Source organism: Venturia canescens, chromosome 9 (genome assembly GCF_019457755.1).
Source record: "Venturia canescens isolate UGA chromosome 9, ASM1945775v1, whole genome shotgun sequence".
Classification (NCBI taxonomy): Eukaryota; Metazoa; Arthropoda; class Insecta; order Hymenoptera; family Ichneumonidae; genus Venturia; species Venturia canescens.
In genome coordinates, this window is record NC_057429.1 from 16224276 (window position 1) to 16247168 (window position 22893).

At 36.8% G+C, this 22893-nt stretch overlaps 4 protein-coding genes and 2 long non-coding RNA genes across 8 annotated transcripts; 3 read left to right on the plus strand and 3 right to left on the minus strand.

The window, feature by feature from the left end:
• Nucleotides 1-975: 975 nt before the first annotated feature.
• LOC122415838 (methyltransferase-like protein 22) lies at nucleotides 976-7040 on the minus strand. 2 transcript variants are annotated; one of them, XM_043428346.1, is made up of 7 exons: nucleotides 5998-7040; nucleotides 5496-5687; nucleotides 5344-5416; nucleotides 3178-3303; nucleotides 2693-2878; nucleotides 1874-2041; nucleotides 976-1706 (listed from the first exon to the last, which is right to left on the minus strand). In XM_043428346.1, exons 3-7 carry the CDS (start codon nucleotides 5408-5410, stop codon nucleotides 1414-1416), a joined length of 840 nt encoding a protein of 279 aa, XP_043284281.1. In that variant the 5' UTR covers nucleotides 5411-5416; nucleotides 5496-5687; nucleotides 5998-7040; the 3' UTR covers nucleotides 976-1413. The 2 variants fall into 2 exon arrangements, with proteins under 2 accessions (XP_043284281.1, XP_043284282.1); XM_043428347.1 differs by having other exon boundaries at nucleotides 5492-7040.
• A 438-nt stretch (nucleotides 7041-7478) lies between these two features.
• Pdi (protein disulfide isomerase) lies at nucleotides 7479-13221 on the plus strand. The gene is made up of 8 exons (XM_043428339.1): nucleotides 7479-7836; nucleotides 9249-9580; nucleotides 9939-10076; nucleotides 10294-10524; nucleotides 10829-11200; nucleotides 11314-11442; nucleotides 11679-11765; nucleotides 12212-13221. Exons 1-8 carry the CDS (start codon nucleotides 7683-7685, stop codon nucleotides 12260-12262), a joined length of 1494 nt encoding a protein of 497 aa, XP_043284274.1. The 5' UTR covers nucleotides 7479-7682; the 3' UTR covers nucleotides 12263-13221.
• On the minus strand, nucleotides 12875-14283 carry LOC122415841 (uncharacterized). The gene is made up of 2 exons (XR_006261991.1): nucleotides 14152-14283; nucleotides 12875-13842 (listed from the first exon to the last, which is right to left on the minus strand). It is a non-coding gene; the product is annotated as an uncharacterized lncRNA (long non-coding RNA).
• Nucleotides 13836-17770, plus strand: LOC122415829 (uncharacterized). Its single transcript, XM_043428337.1, has 5 exons — nucleotides 13836-14303; nucleotides 15161-15646; nucleotides 15787-16134; nucleotides 16272-16572; nucleotides 16810-17770. The coding sequence occupies exons 1-5, from the start codon at nucleotides 14091-14093 to the stop codon at nucleotides 17061-17063; spliced, it is 1602 nt and encodes a 533-aa protein (XP_043284272.1). The 5' UTR covers nucleotides 13836-14090; the 3' UTR covers nucleotides 17064-17770.
• Nucleotides 17771-17956: 186 nt separating this feature from the next.
• On the plus strand, nucleotides 17957-22888 carry Dnai2 (dynein, axonemal, intermediate chain 2). 2 transcript variants are annotated; one of them, XM_043428334.1, is made up of 10 exons: nucleotides 17960-18438; nucleotides 19414-19575; nucleotides 19680-19938; nucleotides 20035-20288; nucleotides 20458-20617; nucleotides 20702-20894; nucleotides 21551-21686; nucleotides 21942-22088; nucleotides 22163-22372; nucleotides 22470-22888. In XM_043428334.1, exons 1-10 carry the CDS (start codon nucleotides 18259-18261, stop codon nucleotides 22536-22538), a joined length of 1770 nt encoding a protein of 589 aa, XP_043284269.1. In that variant the 5' UTR covers nucleotides 17960-18258; the 3' UTR covers nucleotides 22539-22888. The 2 variants fall into 2 exon arrangements, with proteins under 2 accessions (XP_043284268.1, XP_043284269.1); XM_043428333.1 differs by having other exon boundaries at nucleotides 17957-18438; nucleotides 20458-20894.
• Nucleotides 19625-21557, minus strand: LOC122415840 (uncharacterized). The gene is made up of 2 exons (XR_006261990.1): nucleotides 20757-21557; nucleotides 19625-20313 (listed from the first exon to the last, which is right to left on the minus strand). It is a non-coding gene; the product is annotated as an uncharacterized lncRNA (long non-coding RNA).
• Nucleotides 22889-22893: the final 5 nt, after the last annotated feature.

Consider the following 22893-nt stretch of genomic DNA (forward strand, 5'->3'; position numbering starts at 1 on the left):
CAAATTTCCATGATTACACATTTTCACAGCTATTTTTCAAAGAATCATCTTTATTTTTTAACCGATTTTATTGCACCAAGTCTCATTTTGTTCCTCAACTGATCCTCTACCAATTCACCACGTAGATTTTCCATTAAACTCATTCCTGAGAGGAATTATGAATGAAAAAGTTTTTTCACTTAATGAACAATTAGCTGCAACAGTGAAACGATCAAGTTAAAAAAACTACTACACGGTGGATTCATGGAGGACCGGTTGACGAACAAAATGAGACTTGTTGCAATAAAATCGATGAAAAAAGGCAGATAATTATTTGAAAAATACCAGTGAAAATGTGTCAGCGTGGAAATTTGCATTTATCGGTTGATGGTTTTGCAAAACTAGCGTTTTTTATATTTTTACATCATAATGAGATATGCTGTAATACAAATCCACTAACAATACATTTAATCGGTACGTTAAACTTGGTCTAAAAGCATTTTGAAAATTTAGCACTCACTTGGCTAGCATGCAGTACAGGATTTACCTTAAAATATAAATCTGCATACGCATATAAATAGAAATTGGCTGTTTGGTATTTTGCTTTACGATTTTACTACGAAAGTATTTTAATCACTATCATAATATTAAAAATTGATCAATCTCAACAAATAAGTTACACATAGTTTTAATAATTGTGAGTATAAATTTTAATCGTTTCTTTGATCATGAAAAGAGCAAAAAAAAAGTTCAATTGCTTTTTTGATTCACAAGCAACGTATGATCTTCCTTAACAATATAAATATTTGAGGTGACTGAAAACATTTTGCACTATGTTTATAGAGAAAAACACTCACGAGTCATTTGAATCAAAGATATGAGCCTTGGTTCTTTGACTATGGTGGATCGAGCAATTTTTATGACTGCTCTTCAAATGAACGCTGCAATTTTCGGCCTCGTTTTCTCACGAAAGAACCATAAATTCGATTGAACGAATTGCACAAAACAGAATTTTATTGGAATCATCATACAGTCTTAGTTTCTATTGTGTTTTTTGTTCGAAAAGAAAGGTTTGTTCAAACAACCGAATCCTTTTTGGCCAATCGAGCAATACTTTCTTCGCTCGATTAAGAATTTATTCGATTCAACAAAAGTGATAATGGCCACGACTCTTCTTCATCGATGTAACTATTTCATGGTTTCAATTCAATTAAACGTTTTATTCGAACGCGTATGTTCGAGTGATTCAGAAAGTCAATAGGATTTGACTGACTCTTTTTCCATTGTGTGCGTGCGTATTCGTATTTATTTTTAAATTTGTATTTATTAAATTTTTAGATTAATGAATTAATGAATTATTATTATTTTGATTTATTTTAAATTAATTAATGAATTCATTGAGTATTTAAAAAAGGAAGATAGTTCAAAAAATCGTCACGTCACCGAGTCTTTTTTGGGGTGAATTTTCATAAGGATCATCTGTTTGACTCTGTCGTATTGGAAATATTGAGGAAACTCGAGATCGATGTACTCGATAGTCCAATTGAATTTGCGGCGATCGATGCAGCGTAAAAACTCTTCGTACATCGGTGCAACCGAATCCAAATTGGCTATCGTGAATACATAACGTTTTTCCAACGCCACGTACGCAATTCTCGAAGGATTTTCATCGAATAATTTCGACAACGTGGCCACGAATCCATCGGTGACGTCGTCGTCGTAAATAACTGAAAATGAAAGTGAAATTATTTTCAAGTGTTTTTCTCCGCAGTGGCGTCGCAGGTAGAGTCTTCGAAAAAAATGATCAGCTGGCTTCTTTCAAATTTTCGAACACTTTCGTTTCGAATTTCATGCTTTTTGCATCGTGGCGATTTGTCGTACCAAAGCGACTTACCGTCTGCGGCTAAAATGACAGTGGCGCCTTTCAACTTTTCCTGTAACTGGGGCGACCAATCAGAATCGAAAAAGTTCAACTCCGTTATGACGAATTTCGATCGAACGATGCTCTCGTTTCTTTCGAAATTCGAGCCAATGAGTTCCAAAATGCCTCCAACGTTGACGTCTAAGACAAATGAATTTACGATTTATCGAAACCCAAATTTAGCCAAAAATTTCGACAATAGAACAATCAATAAGTCAATCATTTTCTCAACGACCATCGAAGAAGAATTTCGAAGCTTGCAACGGCGAGAACAATACTTGGAAATCGTTTATCGAGTTTGCTTGACGATTCGATAGCACAAGTATTCTCAATCCCAAATTAAGGAGGGTGGATCACGAAATCAAAATAATCAGAATTTGATAAAATTTGGTGATAACATTCTTTGGCATCAAGTATATAAATACAATTTTTTTCAAATTTTTTTACCACATTGGTTATCGAATAATTGAGCGTTAAATCGAAGTTCTTATGCACGAGATGTATAACTGTATTTATGTAATATATAATACAGTTATACACGTGAAATTCATTCTTCAATAACTCGAGAGCTATGTGGTAGAAAAATCTAAAAAAAATTTATATTCTCTTATATATCAAAGAATAAATTTACCAAATTTTATGAAATTCTTTATATTTTTAACATGCTTTAGCATGGCAACATTGTATCGTCACGATCCACCCTCCAAAGCGTTTGTTTTCCTCCACGAGAGAAGCGGGGCAGAGGGGAAAAAGAGAAGGAGGCAAAGCAAAAGTGAAAAATATCAATGGCACCTGTACAAATGACTTCGTTAGCTAGCAAGCTGGCCACAATGCTCGTCAATCCGACACCAGAGCCGAGCTCCAAAATTTTTTTATGTTTAAACAGGTACGGATGAGATAATACGTAATCAGCCAACAAGAGAGCGCCACGCCAAATTTGTAAGCCCACAAGCTGCAATTCCGTACTCGTGCTGTATTCTGGAACCAAATCATTTTTCAACGCTTTGCATTCAACGTTTTTTAAGGCAGAAATATATTTTTATCGATCGAACTAAAAATTCGGGGTTTTTATTATGAAAATGATTTTTGTTCAACTAAAGGCGTTTCTTTGGTTAATTGTTTTTTCGAGTTTCCTCTTATTTTAAATATTTTAAATATTTCATTTCACTCAATTTAATTTCCACAACAGAGACTGGTTTTTTTATTTTAAAAACGATTTTTCAACTTTATAGCTTGAAGCTTTTGTCGACACGCTCTGAAATCGGAATTTTTATTACCGATCACAATGCTTCCTTTTTTTGGCCGATTTACTATCAAGTCCCCGTCCTCGTCGCATTTCAACGTTTCGTTTTTCACCTCGGATAAAAACGGCGGATAAACGAAGGAGAATTCCCTCGTCACGTCTGGAAACAAACGAAGAATTTCAACGCCCATTCCATTTCGATATTGTGGAAGTTTGTTTAAGGAGTTTCGGTACAGAAGTCTAAATATTAAGAAATTGATGAAATTTGGTGATAATGTTCTTCAACATCAAGTGCGAAAACACAAATTTTTTCAAAATTTTCTTCTGCCTAGTTATCGAGTAATTACGCATTAAAGCAGATTTCTCATGCCCGGAATGTATACTTATATATATGGAAACGCTATGCTTATACACGTGAACTTTAGTGATCAATTACTCGATAACTGTGTAGAAGAAAAATCTTAAAAAATTTGTATTGTCAAATTTGGCACTAAAGAATATGTTAACCAAATTTTATAAAATTCTAAACTTTTTGAAATTTTTTATGTTTTTAGCATGGTTTAGCATGGCAGCATTGTATCGCCTGTACCGAAACTCCTTAAAGCATTCTTTGACTCTTTTTTTCCAAGTCTACAGTAATTCGTAGTACCGTAAACTTTGGTACGTGGAATATGTTTTTGTTACCTCGAGCTGCCAATATATGTATAATGAAATGGAAAATGAATGCTTTTTTATTTGCATACGAACGTCTTATCGATTTCATATGTTTGAAATAAAAATAGAAAAAAATATCAGCCGACTCGAGTGCGAGAGTTGAGCAGTGGAACCGTCGAAAATTCATTTTCGATACGATTTCTTCATCTTTCACGACCTTTGCTTACTTGAGAAAATGTTCAATGAACAAAAAGCGATAAGAATGAAGCGACAAAAAATGCAAATAATCAAAGCGACGAGCAACGATTACAGGCGTGACAAAACCCTCGTATTTCATTCAAAATTCTGTATAATTAAGGGGTCTCTGCCCTAATTAGACGGGCAGAAAAAAATACTATTTTCACGAGTTTTATTGACCGGTATAAATTATAAAAATGGATATAAAAAGTGTCGCCCGAGAAAATACACTTAAAATACAGAAAAATATTTTTTTGCATTTATTTTACTCAGTTTTCGTACAGAAAAATCGGGGAGAAGACGGGACAAAAAAATGGGTGTGCGCTGTTGATAAAATCTCTGGAATGGATGATCGGAGAAAAAAATAAAAATGGTTTCAGATTCAATAGCTTGCATCGTGAGATTTTTGATTTTTTCAAAAACGACAAAACGGCCGCCATTTTTCCAAAAACTACAAAAAAGCACGTTATTTTCATAGTTTTTTGCAAAAATAAAATAGTTCCACTGAATATTTCGAAATTCGTATGATATGCGCTATAGCTTTAGTCACAAAGAGCGTGTGGTTGAATTTTGGTAAGGATCGATTGAACAGTTCCGGAGATTTAATCAACGAGCCGTCGAGAAACGTAATTTTGAGAAAAACACGTTCAAACAGAGGCAAATTCTTTATTAAATTTCAGCGGGATACTTCGAAATGTGTATACTTTCGAAAAATGCAATAAAAAAGTGGATCTTTTGAAAATTTTAATCAGTGCAGACCCCTTAAAGAAATACAAATCTCGCGACACTCGACCGACTTCGATTGAGAATAGTCCCGGAGGCCGAATCTCCCAAATGCAGATACGCGTACTCCCTTAACACCGAAGTAGATTTGCGAATTCGAAGATTTGGGTGGAATAATTGCAACGAAAATAACCGTAAAACACGATTCGAGCTTCAGCGACGATAATTTTTACTGACCTCGCCTCTCTTTTAGAGAGATTACATATCGCAATCAAACGCAAAATAAACGCGAAGTATGACTTGAAGGAAGCAAGTTTTTTAACGTCAGAATATTTCCGTTTGCATTCAGAGTATTTCGAAACCAAAAAACCTCGGGAACTTTTAAAATCAACTTTTTTCACGAGCACTCGTCCATTTTTATCATTTTTTTCCTATCCGTAAAAACAGGAAAAATATTTATTGAAAACAAAAAATCTAAAGACGAAAATTTTTCGTGGAAATGTCCAAAATTTTCATGAATTCACTTCCATCGGGAATTTTGGAAAAAAAAACAGATCGAGGACCAACTTAATTCTCGTCTACTTACGATTTTTTTCGGAATCGTCGACGACGTTTTCTCCCTCAGTGTGAATTTCCGAAGTAACTTTGTACATCTTGACCTAAACAACGAAATCGAATTCGAATAATCGAGTCGATTTTTTAACTGAAATTTTTTATTTTAAATATGAAAATACTTGCAAGAAATAGCAGCTCGAAAGGTCGAGTTTTCAATGCGTCTCTTCCTTTCACAATGGAACAATGATTTATTGAGCATTCACCGATTATTCACTATCAACAGGTGAAAAAACTACGTGGAAAACCGAAAGCGATTGAAACGTTGAAAATCCACACGACGCTCGAGCGCTCTACAATGGGCTAATGACAACCTCACTAAAATAAGTATTAATAGATTTTTACTATCCCCCTGCTGATTATGAAATATTGTCCCGAGGTTTTGGCACATCTTCAAACTTCCAAGGGTCTAGGTCGAAAGATTCGAATTTGCATTGAAATTATTCAATTTAATGAAGTTCAAAAACCATCGTTGGAGTAATGCCTTAAAAATCGAGACAATGCGCAAATTTCTCTTCATTCAAAGTGGAAGAAAAAAAATGGTAATTGAATATTTTTTTTTCAGACCCTTATGAAATTACCATTTTTATTTTATTGTGAGGAATGATAATTTCTCTTTCTTGTTTACCCTAATTTTTGAATATTCGACCGAACCCCTACAAAAATCGTTTATTCGATCTACGCTTCGAGCGAGAATCAACAGAATTGTTTTATCGCACAAATGAATTATTTTTAATGAATAAACAGAAATTGAGATCTAAATTAATTCTCATTATTAAGATTTTAAAAAGCCCGAGTTTTTTTTAGGGAGTGTAAAACAATTGATTTCGTTGATCTACGAAATACGATATTGTTGTTGAAACGGATAATGTTTTTCCGGAATTACTATAAAGGCGAGAAACACACTTTTGTTTACGGGCGAGTTGTGAAAGTATAATCACGACTTATCCGAAATACATTCGTACATACGTAATGAATCGTGGATCTGATAAACTATATAATGTAAACATTTTTTTGAGAAACTATATAATTACATTGCACGCCATTCTTACATGAATAGGGAAATCAAAAGGATCGTTGAATAATGCGCAAGCTAACGCGACTAAAATAAAAGTTGGTCGGAGTTGAATACCGGGACCTTTGTTAACCGACAGCCGATACAATAAAGTTATCGACTGAGAAACGTCATTATTCAATAAAAAAAAAACTAAATATAAATATACATTTTGACATGAAGTTAACAACGCCATGGAAGGAGATAATCAATGTACAATTGATGAAGAATTGTCATCCCAATCGAATTGTAGAAAAAAAATAATTTTTCGCTGCATTTTTCTTATTAAAGACAAGCCAGATAAGAGCATCGATAAAAAAATCAGCGAAGAGCACGCAGCAGAATCCCAATTCTAACGCGTGCATGAAAGCAGAATGAACGGTACTCGTGAGCGACAAGATGACATTGCGCCGATTGCAAGTTTTTGAAGATATTTTTGTACTCTCAAAAGATGAAAAAATGAATATGTATTTATTGGTATTATTTTCTGAGGAGCGGTAATAATGATTTTTTCCATTTATGGTTATGTTTTCGATGAGGAAAAAAAAGAGCCCGAGAACGTGAGGAACGTGAGCTTGCGAGTGGGTCGTGGGAGATGTATCGAAGAACGAATGAGCGAGAAGAGTGAGGAGACGAGGAGAGAGGACTCATTTTCTCTCCGGATAGAGATGCAGCGGGAGATCCGCATGAGGTCGCTACTCGACCAATCAGAAGCAACCACGCTTTGCCACGCGTTTCTCCTCTCCTCCTGCCCTTCTAGTACCCTTCGACCGCGCTATTCGTCGAATAGTTTTTTGTTCATTTTGTTTCTTTTTGCCTCGCTGTCTCGTTTCGGTTCGTTCCCCGGTCATAGTAGTAGCTTTTGGCCGTCGTCGTCTTTCGGCTTCCTGTCCGCGTGTCTCTATCTGTCACTCTCTTACACACGCACCCACGCGACATAGACGAAAACACACATAGAAAAAATAATCCCGCGGACGCGCGCGTTTCTCTGCCACGGCAGCAGCCGCGACAGAAACACACAGGCAGTATTAATCGCACGATATAGGACAACCGAACAGGAAAATCTCATTCGTGCCGCGACTCCCGAGTTGTACGCATCGAGGAGCATCGCAAAGTTTTTTTTCATTTCCACATTTTTCGATCGATCTTTTCCCTTCTTCGGCACGTCTCGATACGATACCAATCGGGACTGACACTTTTACAATTACATCACTTATTGTTGACCGAATAATAATAACAATAATAATAATTACGTCAATATGAGGTTTGCCGGCTTAATTGTTGTGGCGTTGTTTTACATCGCCGGATTGCACGCCAGCGAAGAATTCGAGCATGAAGAAGGCGTTCTCGTTCTTACCAAGGAAAACTTCGATAAAGTACTAGAGAAATACGACTATGTACTTATCGAATTTTGTAAGTATTTTCTCTCGATGTTTTAAAATGTATATGCGTCCTAAAATTAAGGCGAATAATCGTCGTAAATATGGAAAAGTTCTTCGTTATTCTCACGCTTCCAAACTACCGTTTCATTTCTACATAGTTGGCATTCACATTTCCGGGATGACAAACCCACGAAAGATTTTTCGTCCTTAATGTTTTTGACACGTCATCGCAACGTGCAATCAAAAATTTGTCTTTTTTTTCTTCTTTTTTTATCCATTTCCAGCAGTCGATTATTTTTTTTTTTTTTTTTTCATTATCGGAGTTTTCCCTTCATGAAATCATTGAGGCGTTCATTGTGAAGATAATTATAGATTCCATAATCGTTCGCATATGGTGAGGGATTTCTTGATAATCCATTCCTCGAAATTGTTTCAAGACGTCTTTTAAAATTTTTCTTGTTTGAACTAACCAATTTTTGTTTTTTTGTGCTTCAATTTTTTCATTCGGTATATCGTTAACCATTTTTTGTGATTTCTTCAATTCACATGGCCAGGAGTGTACTGTAAATGGTACACTGTTACAAGCTATTTTTAAACGTTCCAGAATTTTGCTTATTTCGATACGATCTCAATGGTATGGTGTTTGAAACAATGCCTTAATAGGATTTTGAATCCTCTGAACCAGGATGTACAAGAAAGTAGAAAAACATACGTGTACTCCCTGAACAAAGTGCCCCGTTTGGTTGCCATTTTTCACGTGCTTTTGAAAATTCACACATTAGCCTTTTCTACACAACTGTTTTCAATACTGAAAATTTAAACAACTCGTTTTTTCAACTCAAACTCCAATTCAACACTCATGATTTTGACACCATAAAACAGTTTTACACGATGGACAATCATCAAAGGATGAACTTGAATTGTGATTGACTTGAAATCTATAATAATGCATAACCGGCGATTCAAATTCGCTCTGTAACACATTCTCAGGGGTGAACATGAATATGATAATATATGATAGAGGCATCAATGACACGGCCCAACCACAGTAAATATATAGGAACCATAGCAGATGATAGGAATGATGAAAAAACAACAAGAAAGAGGTTTTAACCTTGCAATATTGAATGATGCCAAAATGGAATTCATGAATGGACAAATTACAAAATAGCAAAATCATTAAACTAACGGACTGTTGTAAATTGGGTTTTTTTGCTTTTCAAAAGCTTGGCAATAACAATGGTTTTCTGTAAAAATAAATTATTGCATACTTCAAAAAACCAGTAAATAAATAATTGAAGATATTGTTAGAATTTTTTTTTTTAACTAATACTTTCTTGTCTCATTACAAGCATCAATTGAGCATCTGAAAATGAATGATTTAATGTTTGAATAAAAATGATTGCCACAGAATAGAAAATGATTGGAATGATTGAATTTAAGATGCGCCATGGTGCGGTCACTGCAAGCAACTTGCTCCGGAATATGCTAAAGCTGCCAAGACTCTTGCGGACAAGGACTCCCCGGTGAAATTGGCTAAAGTTGATGCGACTAAAGAAGGCAAACTTGCCGAAGACCATGGAGTACGAGGATACCCCACTCTTAAATTCTACCGCAAACCCAATTTCATTGAATACACCGGCGGACGACAAGCTGATGACATTGTTGACTGGATTGAAAAAAAGACTGGACCTGCCGCCAAAACTCTTACTACCGTTGCAGAAACTGCTGAACTTGTTGAATCCAAGGATGTTGCCATCGTCGGTTGCTTCAAGGTAGATTTTTTCTCAAACAAATTTGAGCCATGCTTGAAAAGAATTGTGGTTTTGGAGCGATTTATAGAATATTGAACTGAAATGAAAAATTCAGATTTTTCGAACGAACAATAATAAGAGTTCGTATGATTTTTACTATCATACAAATTGCCAACACAGTTTCTGTGAGCATAAATCATATCCGCTACAGTTGTCGTTATTGAAAATAGATTCTTGTTATATGATTCTGTGTTTAATATTATGGCCTTGCACTTATTAAATTACTGGTATTTATTCTCCTTTTTAACATCAAAAACGAATATTTATTTTCTAACAAAAGTTATATTCTTTTTAATGTAAAATTAACGATCATTTACAGGATCCTGAATCTGCCGCTGCTAAAGTTTACTTGGAAGTTGCAAGTGCAATTGATGACCATGTTTTCGGTATTTCAAGTAGCCAAGAAGTATTTGACGAATACAAGGCTAAAGACGGACAAGTTCTCTTGTTCAAAAAGGTAAACACCACCCTCGACATGTGTACCCCTGTTCTGTTTTGATTTCTTTCCCCAAAATTTGTACCACCCTGTTGTATTGAACAATGGCGCCTTTCAAAAAAAAACGATCATTGAAAAAGCTTTCAGTTTTAACAGAGAAATCATTATAAAACTTGGTTAATGATCGATGGTTTAGAAAAAAAATTCTCATACAAGATAATTGTTTCCTGTTCACCAGTTCGACGAAGGCAAATCAGTTTATGAAGAAGAACTCGAGCCAGAGCAATTGAAGAAATTCATCAGCGTACAATCACTCCCGCTACTTGTTGATTTTAATCACGAGACTGCCCAAAAAATATTCGGAGGGGATATCAAGAGCCACTTGTTGGTATTCTTGAGCAAGAAGGCTGGCCATTTCGAGAAATACAGCGATGCCATTAAGGAACCGGCAAAGGACTACCGTGGCAAGGTAAACTATTTTACTTTTCATTTTTATCCAAATAAACAGGGAGATGAATTCTACTCCCGTAATTTTGATAATGAAACTTTAGAACAATTCACACAATGGACTTTCGATTTCGCTCGCGATCTATTGCTTCATGTTTCCGGCATACAGAGACGTGAAATTACGTCAAAATAGAAAAATAACGACCGAAAACGTCTAGGATAACGTATCGTGAGATTGATTATAAATGGAAAAAATGATTGATAATTCGGTTCAAGTATAGCAAACAATGATTTTGTGCTAAAACATTCCGTTTTTTTTTGTACAGATTTTATTCGTTACGATAAACGCTGATGAGGACGATCACGAAAGAATATTGGAATTCTTCGGTATGAAGAAGGATCAAGTGCCATCGATGCGCATAATAAAACTTGAAGAAGACATGGCGAAATACAAGCCCGCGAAGCCGGAACTGACGAGCGAAAACATCAAAAACTTCGTCGACGCCGTCCAAGGAGGAACAATCGAACGCGATTTCTTGACTCAAGACTTACCCGAAGATTGGAACAAGAACCCGGTCAAGGTTTTGGTTGGCAAAAACTTTGCAGAAGTCGCGTTCAACAAAGAAAAAGACGTACTCGTAGAATTCTACGCTCCATGGTGCGGCCATTGCAGACAACTCGAACCCATCTACGATGCTGTGAATTTCTTTTATTTTCTTCAATCTAAGATCACATTGAAAAGCTCTCCCCTTTATTTAGGAACAATTATGAATGATGGTGGTTAACGAAATTTTATTCAAATATATTTTAGCTTGGTGAGAAATTCAAGGACCACGAGACCATTGTGATCGCAAAAATGGATGCTACAGCAAACGAACTCAAGGAAGTCAAAGTTGAAAGCTTCCCCACGATCAAGCTGTACAAGAAAGACGACAACGAGGTACGTAATTTCATTTCATTTTCGCTGAATGATTGTCACCCACTTTTTATACTTGTCTAGAATTTTTTTATTTTTTAATTCGGTTTCCATTGATTCGTCGGGCGACTGTTTATTTTGGATTTATTCTTACAAGCCTGGTCCGCTCGTCTGCGTGCATTCGGATAATTTTTATTCCTCGAATAGCTCCACTGATTATGATTACCTTGAATTCGTAAATCAAAAATTATTTTTTTCAGGCTGTCGACTACCTTGGCGAGAGAACTCTGGAGGGTCTTACCCAGTTCCTTGAAAGTGGTGGAGTTTATGGCCAAGGTGCTGCCGAAGTAAGTATAATCTTCAATCCATACTTTGGAAAATCAAGTATAAAACTCATAAATTTTCATCATTTTTTGGTATCGCGATAAATTGCACAACTGCATTGCGTTGATCTTGGAGTAGATTACACTAATTCATACACGCACTGTTATTTTTCTCCAACGTTTATCATCTCAATTATGTTTGAGATGCATCTCTCTGCTTAAGACGATGCTCTTATAATCTTAAAATTCATTATTTACACATGTGCAATACTATTCACATGAATTTTTCATCCACATTATCTCGCATATGAAAAACACAAGCACAAAACACGGGCGTGCCTTTTTAAAGCTTTGAATTTTATCAATCGGCAATTCTGGTGCCGATTGTCACGAAATTTCATTTTCCTCTAGCAATTTTCCGTTGGAAGGGCGCAACTTGAAATTAAAAAAAAAATTAATTGACTTTTCAGGTACAAGAAGAGGACGAGGACGACGATGTACCGAGAAAAGACGAGCTTTAAATTAAGCAATGTAACCAACTAAAACGAACCGTAAAAGCGCAAAACTCTTCAATGTCGGTTTAAATATCTTTCTAAATACTCGACATGAATGTTGAACTCGTCCCTCTCGGACTAGACCGCGCAATTTTTTTACGTCGAATATAATATTAACAAAGAAAATAAAACAGTTTACAAGGCGTCCGAACTTCCAGGGAAAGTATTCCACATCAATTCGTTCCGCGAGCGTCTGTGTAACGAGAATTAAAAACTCAAGAAATCCAGGGATTTATAAGTTATTTTTATTATTTTTGCTTATTTTATTAATAAAATATTATTTTCGAAGCAAATAACAATTTCGAATCCCCGGTTTTTTCGAGAGTCCTGGGATTTTTTCCATTCCTGTTCAAAATCGAAATTCGAGAAACAATACATTCGTTCGAATTGAGAAAAAATAATTGAAAAAGTGAGAAAGAGAGAGAGAGAGAGAGTGAAAGAGAGAAAATGATAATTTTTATTTTTATAAGATAGTTGAGACTTATTTTTTCTTCTTCGGTGTTTTTTGCATTTCCACAATTCTCTTAGTTAGTTATAGCTTAAAGAACAGAAAATAGAATGGCACAATTCGATTTTTTGTCTTCATGTTATTTTGTTCATTTTCTATTCCATCTAGTGGCATTTAACTTAGAGAAAAATCGACACACACACACACACCTAAGAAAAAAAGTTGACGAGAAAAAAGAAATCTGAAAATAATTGGTTGTCTGACAAGCAAGCTGCTGCAGCCAGGGATCAAATTTGTCATCCCCATTCTGACTGACTGAAATACTTCAAGGCAGTGCAATGAATTACATGCGTGAATAAATCTGTGAAATCATGGGTGACCTTTCATTCTCATGTCTTATATATTTTTCTCTACGTATATAATGACATGCATGTATATGTATATGTATATCAAAAAAGAAATTAACGATATTATTGTATACTTGCATTATTTATTTTCTTTCGACATCCTATTCACACATTTTAAACGGTTTTACAACATTAATGTACATCTTTTTGGTTCGATTTAGAACACCCAGTAGCCAGCTGTTCGGTTTGTTTCTCCACGAAAAATGGAAAAATGTGTCGTGTTGATATAAATATTTGACCAGAAGGGGATTACCGATACGAAACAATTTGGGGACGTCAATCGCGAAATTAAAAATAAATTCGAAATAAAAAAGAATAGAAAAATTAGAAACATTCTTTTCGTTGTTCGCGTATCGATCAAAAGATCGAAGTTTCAGTGAGCTAGAAATCTTACCTCAACCATTTTCGTGTTGATTTTATTTTTGTTTGGTTTACCGTGTAGTGGCAACACTAATGTCGATATATATAAATGACGAATTTTGATGCCGTTGGGGTTTGTAATCCTCCTTACGGTACATAGAAAAGTCTTGGGTTTTTTTGTTTCCAATGTCAAGTTCATCAAAAGACGTGTGTAATCGTAATCGCGGTAAGGCGCGCGACTCGAACTTATTCCTGTATCCTAGGTGATGGCATTCACCCTTGTGGAATCGTCGAAAAGTATTTTCAGGGGTTAAGTTCCTCTGTTTTGATCTCTAAAAAAGTTTGGGCAATTATTACTCGTAGTAAAAAATGAACGTTTCGCATTTCGATTTTTTTCGTTATTTTTTTAAAAGTGATTATGAAGATTTTCCTTTGAAAAATAAAATTATATTCGAATCCGTCGATCGTCTATGGGAAAATTCGTAAATTTTGTGCAAATATTTTCAGTGTTTGCTGATTTGATGCGGTCAAACAAATGTTAGTTGTGTTAGAAAAATAAGATCGTTGAGGTTATGTTCTCATGAAGTTTTCGTGTTATCTAATGAGAATGAATGGAATAGATATCGATTTATTATCATTACTGAGTGAATTGGTGGATAAGACTTTGTATTCGACCGAAGAAGTCAAACAAATTTTGGAAATCGAATGCAACAACGCTAGAAGCGTGTTGCGGACTTGTCCAATTGATATCGTAATTACGAGGGAAATTGATGAACACGACACGCGCGACGTCGTGAGTACACAAACTGTCCATTAAAAAAAAAAAATTACCCCTTTAATGACGAAATTAGTTTCAGAATTGCTAGCCACGTTTCAAGCAAAAAAACATGGTGAAAATTTTGCTAAAAAAATTAACCCTAAATTTGAAATAATTATATGAATTTTTCAAGTTATTTTAATGTTATTACTTATGTTCAATATCAACTCTGGTAGATTGATGGCGAGTCCCTGAGAAAAATCCCCTTAAAAAGTCCTAACTGGAACTCCCGAATGAACAAGCGAGACCCAAAATTTGAGTTCCAAAGAAAGGACCTTTCATCCTTTGCTCACTTCGAACTAAATACACCACGTGAAAATCCTAAATTTTGAGGATAAAATTCGAAATAAATTGCATTTATCATCAATCAATGGTTCCTCAATTCCATTGATTTATAATACAAATTTCTTACACATCAGGCGCATTCGACTTGATGAACGCTGATAATGTTAAAATAACGTTACGCGTTCGACTCGGAATGAACGCAGTTAAACAACGCCTAGTCGAACGATGAGTAACATTATCAACGTTGTCAGCGTCCGAGTCGAATGCGCCCATATTAAATTGGCACTTAAAAGCTGGCTTCAAAACATTGTTATAATTTTGCATCACGTTTTGCACTCATTTGATCAGACACGGCACGGGGCAGCGTCTTATATAGCTATAAAAGTATTCGTTGCGTGCGAGTAGGAGGTCGGTAACTGGAACGTAGATTCCCATTTTATCTCACACACGTTCTCGCGAACAGAGAATTCTCAATTAAATATTCAACGACTACTATTCCATCAGATCTTTATGCGAGCTGAACAAAAGTATCCATTTTGTCACTACAGAAATCGAGCTTGACAGATCATGCACAAGAAATCGTGGACGGTATTGGCAAGGCCTTGGCCCAAGCTCAGGAACTGCGGGAGAAAACGGCCAACAATATCTCAAAACAGAGGCGGAAGGCGAGAGAGCCCGATGTCAAAACTATTTATACTGCATACAAAAACAATGTACAAAAGAAGTCGAAACCCATCGGACACGAAAAGATATCACCAAAACCTATGAATTCAAGAATAAATAAAACTTTCGCGCCGAGAGAACAATTAGATGTCAAAAAAAATGAGGTTATGGGAAAAAGGAGCTCGGAACTCGGACCAAAAACAGCTGCAGAAAAAACACCTGTTCGTATTTCCAACAGCACCCGCTCGTCAAGTAACACTGAAAAAGCCAAAACAAAGAATTTTTTGGCTGCCAATAAGGCTAACCTTAAAAATATAAAACGTCATGAAAAATCTACGAGCGATCCGAAATTAGCTACAAATTGTCCGCAGGTAAGAAACACTCGCATATTCGAATGAAAAATCACGATGCAAATTAAGAAAAATCGAAAGTCCGACGATTCCACGTTCATTCCAATGCACCACGACCAATTCTAATTGTATTTATATTCGGTATGAACCGACAATCGAAGCGAGCAGAAAATTTATCGCCTCTTAGCGGAACTTCCGAAATCCTGAGTAGCTGTACAACGTCGATTGCTCAACTGAATGATTTGATGAGGAAAGTTTCGACCGAGGCTACCGAAGTATCGTCGGCACTGCGCCTCGACACTGCAAGTGCGTCAAGAATCGTCACTGAAAAGGTCCGTTCCATGATCGACTTGATGGAAGGTCTTGACAGATTCGGAGTTCCGAGTAATCTCGTGCGAGTCTTGAAAGTCTATCATGCGTACGTGAACAAAGAAGTTGCAGACGATCGAAACCACGAGCAGAGGTGCCAACGTGCCACTGCCAAATTTCTCTCCGAATTCCACGCCATGGTAGGGGGTTCACGAAAATGAGCATTTCTCTTCGTAACTAGTTGTTTCTTCTCGACCATTGTTTTCGGAAAAACAAATTGCTCGATCCGTCTTCTAAAACCCGTTTAATTTTTTTTCCCTTTTTATTTCATGTAAAGAACGAAAATCGCGTAGCAGAACAAAAAACCTACGCGGAACTTGAGCCCTTGCTCGCTGGTTTTACAACTCTTCAACGAAGCTTGCACGCTCAATCGGATTTTAGCGATGAAGATACGAACGAAATAATCAGTCGATACGCTGCGCTCGATTTTGCTGGAAAATCTATACGCTTACGAAAATTCGATCCAGCCAAGTTCCGTAAATCGAGAAAGTCAGGCTGCCTGGAAAAAGATGCTAAACTTTCGAGAAGCTGGTCCGCTCATGGCGTGTGGAATCGATTCGGTCCAGACTGCTTTCCCAGTAAGTTTCTCAAATTCTTTTCATCAATCTGGTTTATATTTCGACTTTTCATCGCACAGTAAATTTATTTATTTTTTTTTTTTTTCGATTTTCGCATTCCTCAGAAATTTTCTGTCTTTCACTCCAGTCCGAATAGAGACTTTGAGTACAGTTTTAGAAAAATATCAATCGAATTCTTGGTAAAAAAAATGGTTGCAGCACTTGAGAACTTGAGTGGGGTTTTTGTTTTTGTTTCAGACACGATGGGGCTCACGTGCATTCGATATTCCAACAAAACTGAACTGTCATCATTCTTCAAACTGAATCAGCGCTTGCAATTGTGCTCCTATCAAAAAAGTTTACTCGATTTATTGGTAGAAAAAATATTGCCGAGTCTAGACAAACATTTGGACGGTTCGAGCTCGCAGTATTGCGAAGTTTACAAAATCATTTTCACCATCGCCCAAGTTATCAATCCCCGAATTCCCACGCTCGTGCGAACGGACGCTTGAAACGTGCGAACGAGAAAGTCGAGTAGTCTGCGTTATGCACCAAGCTGCATTCCGAGACTCAGCTTTCGGCCTATTTTTTTATAGGCTCTTTTAGAAAGGCCTCGAGTTTTCGTAAACATCCGAGTTGCTTTTTGGCGATAAAAAAATCATTGAAAATTAAAAATTCGATATTTCAAAATGAACTGTTTTGGGACGCTTCTGTCGAAATAAGTTTCGATTGAAATTTATTCGTCGTAACGTTCCCTATGAAAAAGGTTTCATACAAAAATGAGCTAACACTGTTATTGAGCGGTTAATTGCAAATGAAAAAAAATCTCCATTTCGTTTTTGTAAACCTTAATTGATTCTGGATCGAAACAGTTTGAAGTTCATGCATTTTGTAGGGGAACCGAACTCTAAGAATGACGCTGAAGTTTCCAACGTTGGAGTCCAACGAAATGATTTAACAAAAACTCTCAAATAATTCCAGTAATCTCCAATTTTGTTCCCTGCCGAATTTCCAATTCGTCATTTTTCAAGCCACATCAATTATTCGTGAAATAAAAAAATAATGAATTATAAATATTTTTTTCGTTCATTTCGTTGAACTCCAACGTTGCAAACTTCAGCGTCGTACTCCAAGAGATTCAAGCAAGATTAATCGATCTGGGAAATACAGTTTAGCCAAAATTTGCATTAATCGAGAGAATTTTCGCATTCAATAGAATTTGCTAAGCCACGTGATAAACAATCGATCGTCTCCTCACTTTTGGATGGGCCCTTTTTCATAGGGAACGTTACGATAAACTTTTATTTGAAACTTATTTCAATATGATGCTTTCCAAAAAAAGTTGATTAGAAAAAATCGAATTTTCAATAATTCGTTATTGTCAAAATGCAGCTCGGATTTTTGGAAAAACTCAAGCCTACATTTCTGTAGGTCGAAACAACTTGTAATAAAATTGGTCAGGGACTGGGTCTCGAGAATAGAACTTACGCCAAGGTGGCTGCTGGACTAAGAGGGGATAGGACGATCGCATGGCTGCTCGGGTTGCCGTAGCAAAATGGGTAGGTTGTCGAGGAAATCATCGACCAAACAGTTCCAGGGATGCCATTATTATTAAAAGTTTTGACTCTTCGGTGGGGAAATTGAGGGCGTATTTATCGCGGTGAAAAATATTGTGAAAGAAGGAAAATAAAATAATTGGGCAAAGTGATGGAGACCGAGCAAGTGTACGTCAAGCATCGAATGCAATTCGGAAAATGGTGCAACTTCGAAGAAAATGACGCGTTAGAAGTTGACATAAAACCGAACGCTTCGCTGATGCACGAGTTCGTCAGAATTGATCCGGTAACTGAAGGAACACAGTGCAGCAAAAGTTATTCATCACACGAGGTAAAACGAAGGAATGACTAAAAGCAATTGAGATTTCAATTTATTTTTACAAATTTATCACTTCCCGAGATACCAATTGATTAATATTATCCCAACGTATGGATCTCGACCTACTTCGACTCACGTGAGTCCTGTTAAACCTGTCATCCTACCCTGCATAAAAAAGTTGATTCAATAACATTTCTGGAATCGCGGTATAGCGACATTTATGGAAGCGAGTTCGCTGTCAGAGATTTTTTACAAGGAGTGGTCGCGTTTCGAACTGTTTTTTAAATTTCTTTAATAAAAAAATAATTATATAGGTTCATAGGACTTCACGTAACAAAAAAGGGGCAAGTTCGCGTAATTTTTATTTTTTTTTTCAAGTTCAATAATATGAATGCTATTGGATCAATAATGGTTTCTTTTCCTCAGTGTAAATAAACTTCTGAACAGGAAACGATGCTAGGTCTGAAAGTTATAGCTGCCAAATTTTTAGGTTCTAAGTTTCATACTAGAATAAGTTTATAATTGTCTGTATGTGATACTATACACTAATAAAACTAATAAATAATATGAATAAGCTTCGATAATTTATTCCTGTACTGTGACCCCGAGGAATTGATGAATCGCGTAATCTAGAATAGCAAATATTCACCCACCTACCTTTTAACCGAGCTTTTCTGCAATCTGTTAAACCCTGCGGAAAAATGTTACTTTCGATATTACAATCTGTCATTCTCATACTCATGATTATCAAAAGATACAACCGCACATTTAAAAAAGAAATCCAGAACTTTTTTGTAATCGGTCAAACTGTATTTTAACTGGTGCCAACAAATTAAAACGTTGAATTCGTTGCTGTTGCATACTCTCAATAAAACAATAGAGCCAATCTCCCAAAAATCTGGAAACTATGAAATAAGTCGCTGGGTTTTCAACACGAGCTGAAGGCAGTCCGCAAAGTTCGTTGGTTTCATCTCACTATATTCGCAGATAAACACAACAACAGCGACCTTCAAGGAGTCCGGTTTACATCACGTGGAGGGTGGCTGGCCCAAGGACATAAATATGCACGATTTAGAACAGACCGTAAGATACAGACGGAAAATAGAGAAAGATGAATTGTATATTCACACCATGCTGCAATTATTGCCGGTAAGTAATGACGTTTGAGTATAACCTACAAAAAGATCGTTCGAGCAGATTGTTTTCTTGACAGAAATGTTTCTTATTGTTTTTTTATTTTCCATTTCACGAAGCCGATGGAACACTGCATACTTCAAAACAACGCTTGCAACATATACGAACAGTATTTTCAGGACACCGAGCCAGCCCCATTGGTGCAGCGAACTTATTCTCGTACAGTGAACGTTTATCGCGATTTGGCGCCTCTCAAACGTCCGATCACCCACCTCTCTTGGTCACCCGACCAAGGCACAAGGTTGGCCGTCAGTTACTGCAACACCGATTTCAAAAAGGCCAAAAATTACAGTCCCTGCTCGTACATCTGGGACGTAGGTAAATTTTATTCGATAATATTTCGTCAAGAGTGTCTCGGAATCGGAGATTCTCCGTAACTGATTCCATCCACCGTCGAGTGGAGGATTTTTCCAGAAAACCCGAACAACCCTTTTTTAACACTGAAACCGCAATGCCCGATTTTTACGATTGAGTACAGCCCGAAAGACAGCAACACACTCGTCAGTGGCTTGATGTCTGGACAAGTAGCTTTCTGGGACATCAGGAGAGGTTCGGAGCCCGTTGAAACGAGCTTAATCGAGGACAGCCATCGCGATCCGTGCGACAAAGTTCTTTGGATTAATTCGAAGACTGGAACCGAGTTTTTCAGTGCTTCCAAAGATGGCCAGGTATTTTTCTGCGATGACAGGTCACCTGTCAAATTTTCGTGAGGAACAAAGTTTCCAGACGATAAAAAGTGCCAAGGGAAATGGAGGCGTCGAAAATGACCAATAACGAGTTTTATTGATCCTGGGGTCAATTTCACTTGAGCTAATAATTGCTGCTACTAATTTCAAGGTCAAGTGGTGGGACACTAGAAAGATACAAACTCCGACGGACAACTTGGTTATTGACTTGACGAAGCCCGAGGAACAAGATATAAATCGGGCCATAGGAGTGTCAGCCCTGCAATTCGAGCCGTCGATCGGCACGCGCTTCATGTGCGGCCTAGAAAATGGTACTCTCTTTTTTTTCCCCGAGTGTCGTACGAAAAACAAATTGAAAATGTATAATGGACGCGGACTCGTGAAAACTCGAACAGGTATGGTCATTTCCGGCAACCGGAAAGGAAAAACTCCGGGTGAAAAAATTGCTACCAGATTCAAAGTGCAGTACGGGCCGGTTATTAGCGTCGAGAGAAATCCCATATTCGTGAAAAATTTTTTGACCGTCGGTGATTGGACCGCGAGAATATGGTCCGAGGATTGTAGAGAGTCTTCCATCGCTTGGACTCCGTAAGAATGAAAAAAACCCATCTTTCCTTTTTTTTCGAATCGATTTTTTCATAACACATTCACAAATCATATCTCATTTCTCAGGTTTTATCTGGCTAAAATACATTTCTCGTTATTTCTATTCCCTTCTCATTTTTGTTCCACCCGTTCAATTTTTTTTCACTTCCCATCGCACTTTTCCCTCCGCACTTCATTTTTATCCCTCGATTGTTGCGGCGTAACTGTTCTCGCTATAATGCTTTTGACGTGCCTTCCAATCGACACCCCCCCCACCGCCTCACTCCCTCCTCGCCTTCTCATACGTACGAGCGCGGCCCTTCGTTGGGGGAAGAGTACGGATCAGTCGATATTTCGGCACCTTGAGTGCGAGAGAGATAGTCTCAAATTTCGTAAGTAAAATTCGTCGACAGGAATCCCCCGAGAATAAAAAAGTTCTGTCAACTCATTTTGCCATCGTCCTGCGTGGACTCTGATGGAAATTTTCTGTAATCAGTCTAAACGTGTCGAAAAATATCTACTTTGAAAATTCGAGGTGAGGTTAGGTTGCTGATCCATACTCCATACTCTCAACTGGCGTTTCAACACTTGAATTTCGATTCTATGATTTTTGACAGGCTACTTTTAATATCGTAAGTCAATCGGAACTCGTTTTGCAGCGGTCACCGCGATCTTCTTACTGGTGGCGCATGGAGTGCGACGCGGTTTTCAGTTTTTTTTCTTACGAAAATTGACGGTACTCTCGACGTGTGGGATTTAATTGTTCAACAAGATTCTCCCGTTTTGAGTATCAAGGTGGAAAAATGAACAGTTTAAACATTCTTAGCGTACAATATGCATGCAACACTAAGATTTGGTACTGAGATTGCAGTTTTACGGTTTCAATTTTGGAATAATTTTTGTTTTTAATATTCTCAACCGCTATTTTTTTTTACTAATAAGTTTGAATAGAACAATTCCTTAAAATAAAAATGAAAGAAAATCATGCAAGGCCATAAATTTTATAAACACGTTAGTTTGGGTTATTCAATAAAACGTCACGTTTGTTAGGTTTGCGATGAGGCTTTGACGTGCATGAGACCCCACGAACAGGGGCGCCTCGTAGCGGTAGCTGGAAAAAATGGCACTACTTACCTATTGGAATTTTCCGAAGCGCTGACGATTAACCAGAAGAACGACAAACTTTTATTAACCGCGGTAAATTCGCTACCCAGTTATTCTCTAGTCCCAGGATAAAACTGAGTTCCAAATTATCATTTTATTTCAAACAGTTTTTAGATAGAGAAACTCGGAGAGAAAAAGTAATAGAAGCTAAGAATCGAGAAATTCGACTGAAAATGAAAACAACTCTCCGACCGGAAGTTGATTCAGAAGGTCAGGACGGCCCTTCCCGGGGAGGCGCTCAAAAGGCACGTGTCTTGGATTCAAAGGATCCTTTGATAATACAGTGTGAACTGGATTACGAGACGGCTATAGAGGCGGTGAGATACCATGTTAATTTTCAACTGGTTTATTCTTAATTGCTCGTGTTATTCATTATTTAATTGCATGTTTCATGTATTTTTATACCTTCTCTAGGAAATCTCCAGAAACGCTTTGATCGAAGAAAACGAAGTGAATAATAATCACTCACAAAATGGATTTTGATTTTTGGAAAGTGTTTTATTTATTTTTTGTTTTATCCACACCAACTGTCAAATGATCCGTCAATGAATCCTGGGACTACTACTGACAGATCGATTTAAAATGGACCAAAATATTTCGACGAATCGATCTTTGTTGTAACACGTGCATTAAAACTTCAGGATATCAGAGTTGTTTAAGATTCGCGATGGGATTTCTGGAGCAATATTTTATCAATCATGGTTATCGTCAAATATTAATATAATTGGTTATTTTGTTGTAAGAAATACTTTAATAGACCTAGCCCAGGAATTTGTAAAAAATCACATCTATTGTAAATTTACAAAATATATAGAAAATCCAGACTTGTAGTACTTTC

Excerpts from the sequence above, each read along its gene's own strand:
- Pdi (XM_043428339.1), top strand. The coding sequence starts at position 7,683 with ATGAGGTTTGCCGGCTTAATTGTTGTGGCGTTGTTTTACATCGCCGGA. Across the intron at positions 7,837-9,248 it reads CTATGTACTTATCGAATTTT|ATGCGCCATGGTGCGGTCAC; the intron begins GTAAGTATTTTC and ends ATTGAATTTAAG. Across the intron at positions 10,077-10,293 it reads AAGTTCTCTTGTTCAAAAAG|TTCGACGAAGGCAAATCAGT; the intron begins GTAAACACCACC and ends CCTGTTCACCAG.
- Dnai2 (XM_043428333.1), top strand. The coding sequence starts at position 18,259 with ATGGAGACCGAGCAAGTGTACGTCAAGCATCGAATGCAATTCGGAAAA. Across the intron at positions 20,289-20,457 it reads GTGCTTCCAAAGATGGCCAG|GTCAAGTGGTGGGACACTAG; the intron begins GTATTTTTCTGC and ends ACTAATTTCAAG. Across the intron at positions 20,895-21,550 it reads TCTTCCATCGCTTGGACTCC|CGGTCACCGCGATCTTCTTA; the intron begins GTAAGAATGAAA and ends CTCGTTTTGCAG.
- LOC122415838 (XM_043428346.1), bottom strand. The coding sequence starts at position 5,410 with ATGTACAAAGTTACTTCGGAAATTCACACTGAGGGAGAAAACGTCGTC. Across the intron at positions 3,304-5,343 it reads CGACGATTCCGAAAAAAATC|ACGTGACGAGGGAATTCTCC; the intron begins GTAAGTAGACGA and ends GTTTGTTTCCAG. Across the intron at positions 2,879-3,177 it reads AAAAGGAAGCATTGTGATCG|AATACAGCACGAGTACGGAA; the intron begins GTAATAAAAATT and ends ATTTGGTTCCAG.
- LOC122415829 (XM_043428337.1), top strand. The coding sequence starts at position 14,091 with ATGAAGTTTTCGTGTTATCTAATGAGAATGAATGGAATAGATATCGAT. Across the intron at positions 14,304-15,160 it reads AACACGACACGCGCGACGTC|AAATCGAGCTTGACAGATCA; the intron begins GTGAGTACACAA and ends TTGTCACTACAG. Across the intron at positions 16,573-16,809 it reads CGGTCCAGACTGCTTTCCCA|ACACGATGGGGCTCACGTGC; the intron begins GTAAGTTTCTCA and ends TTTTTGTTTCAG.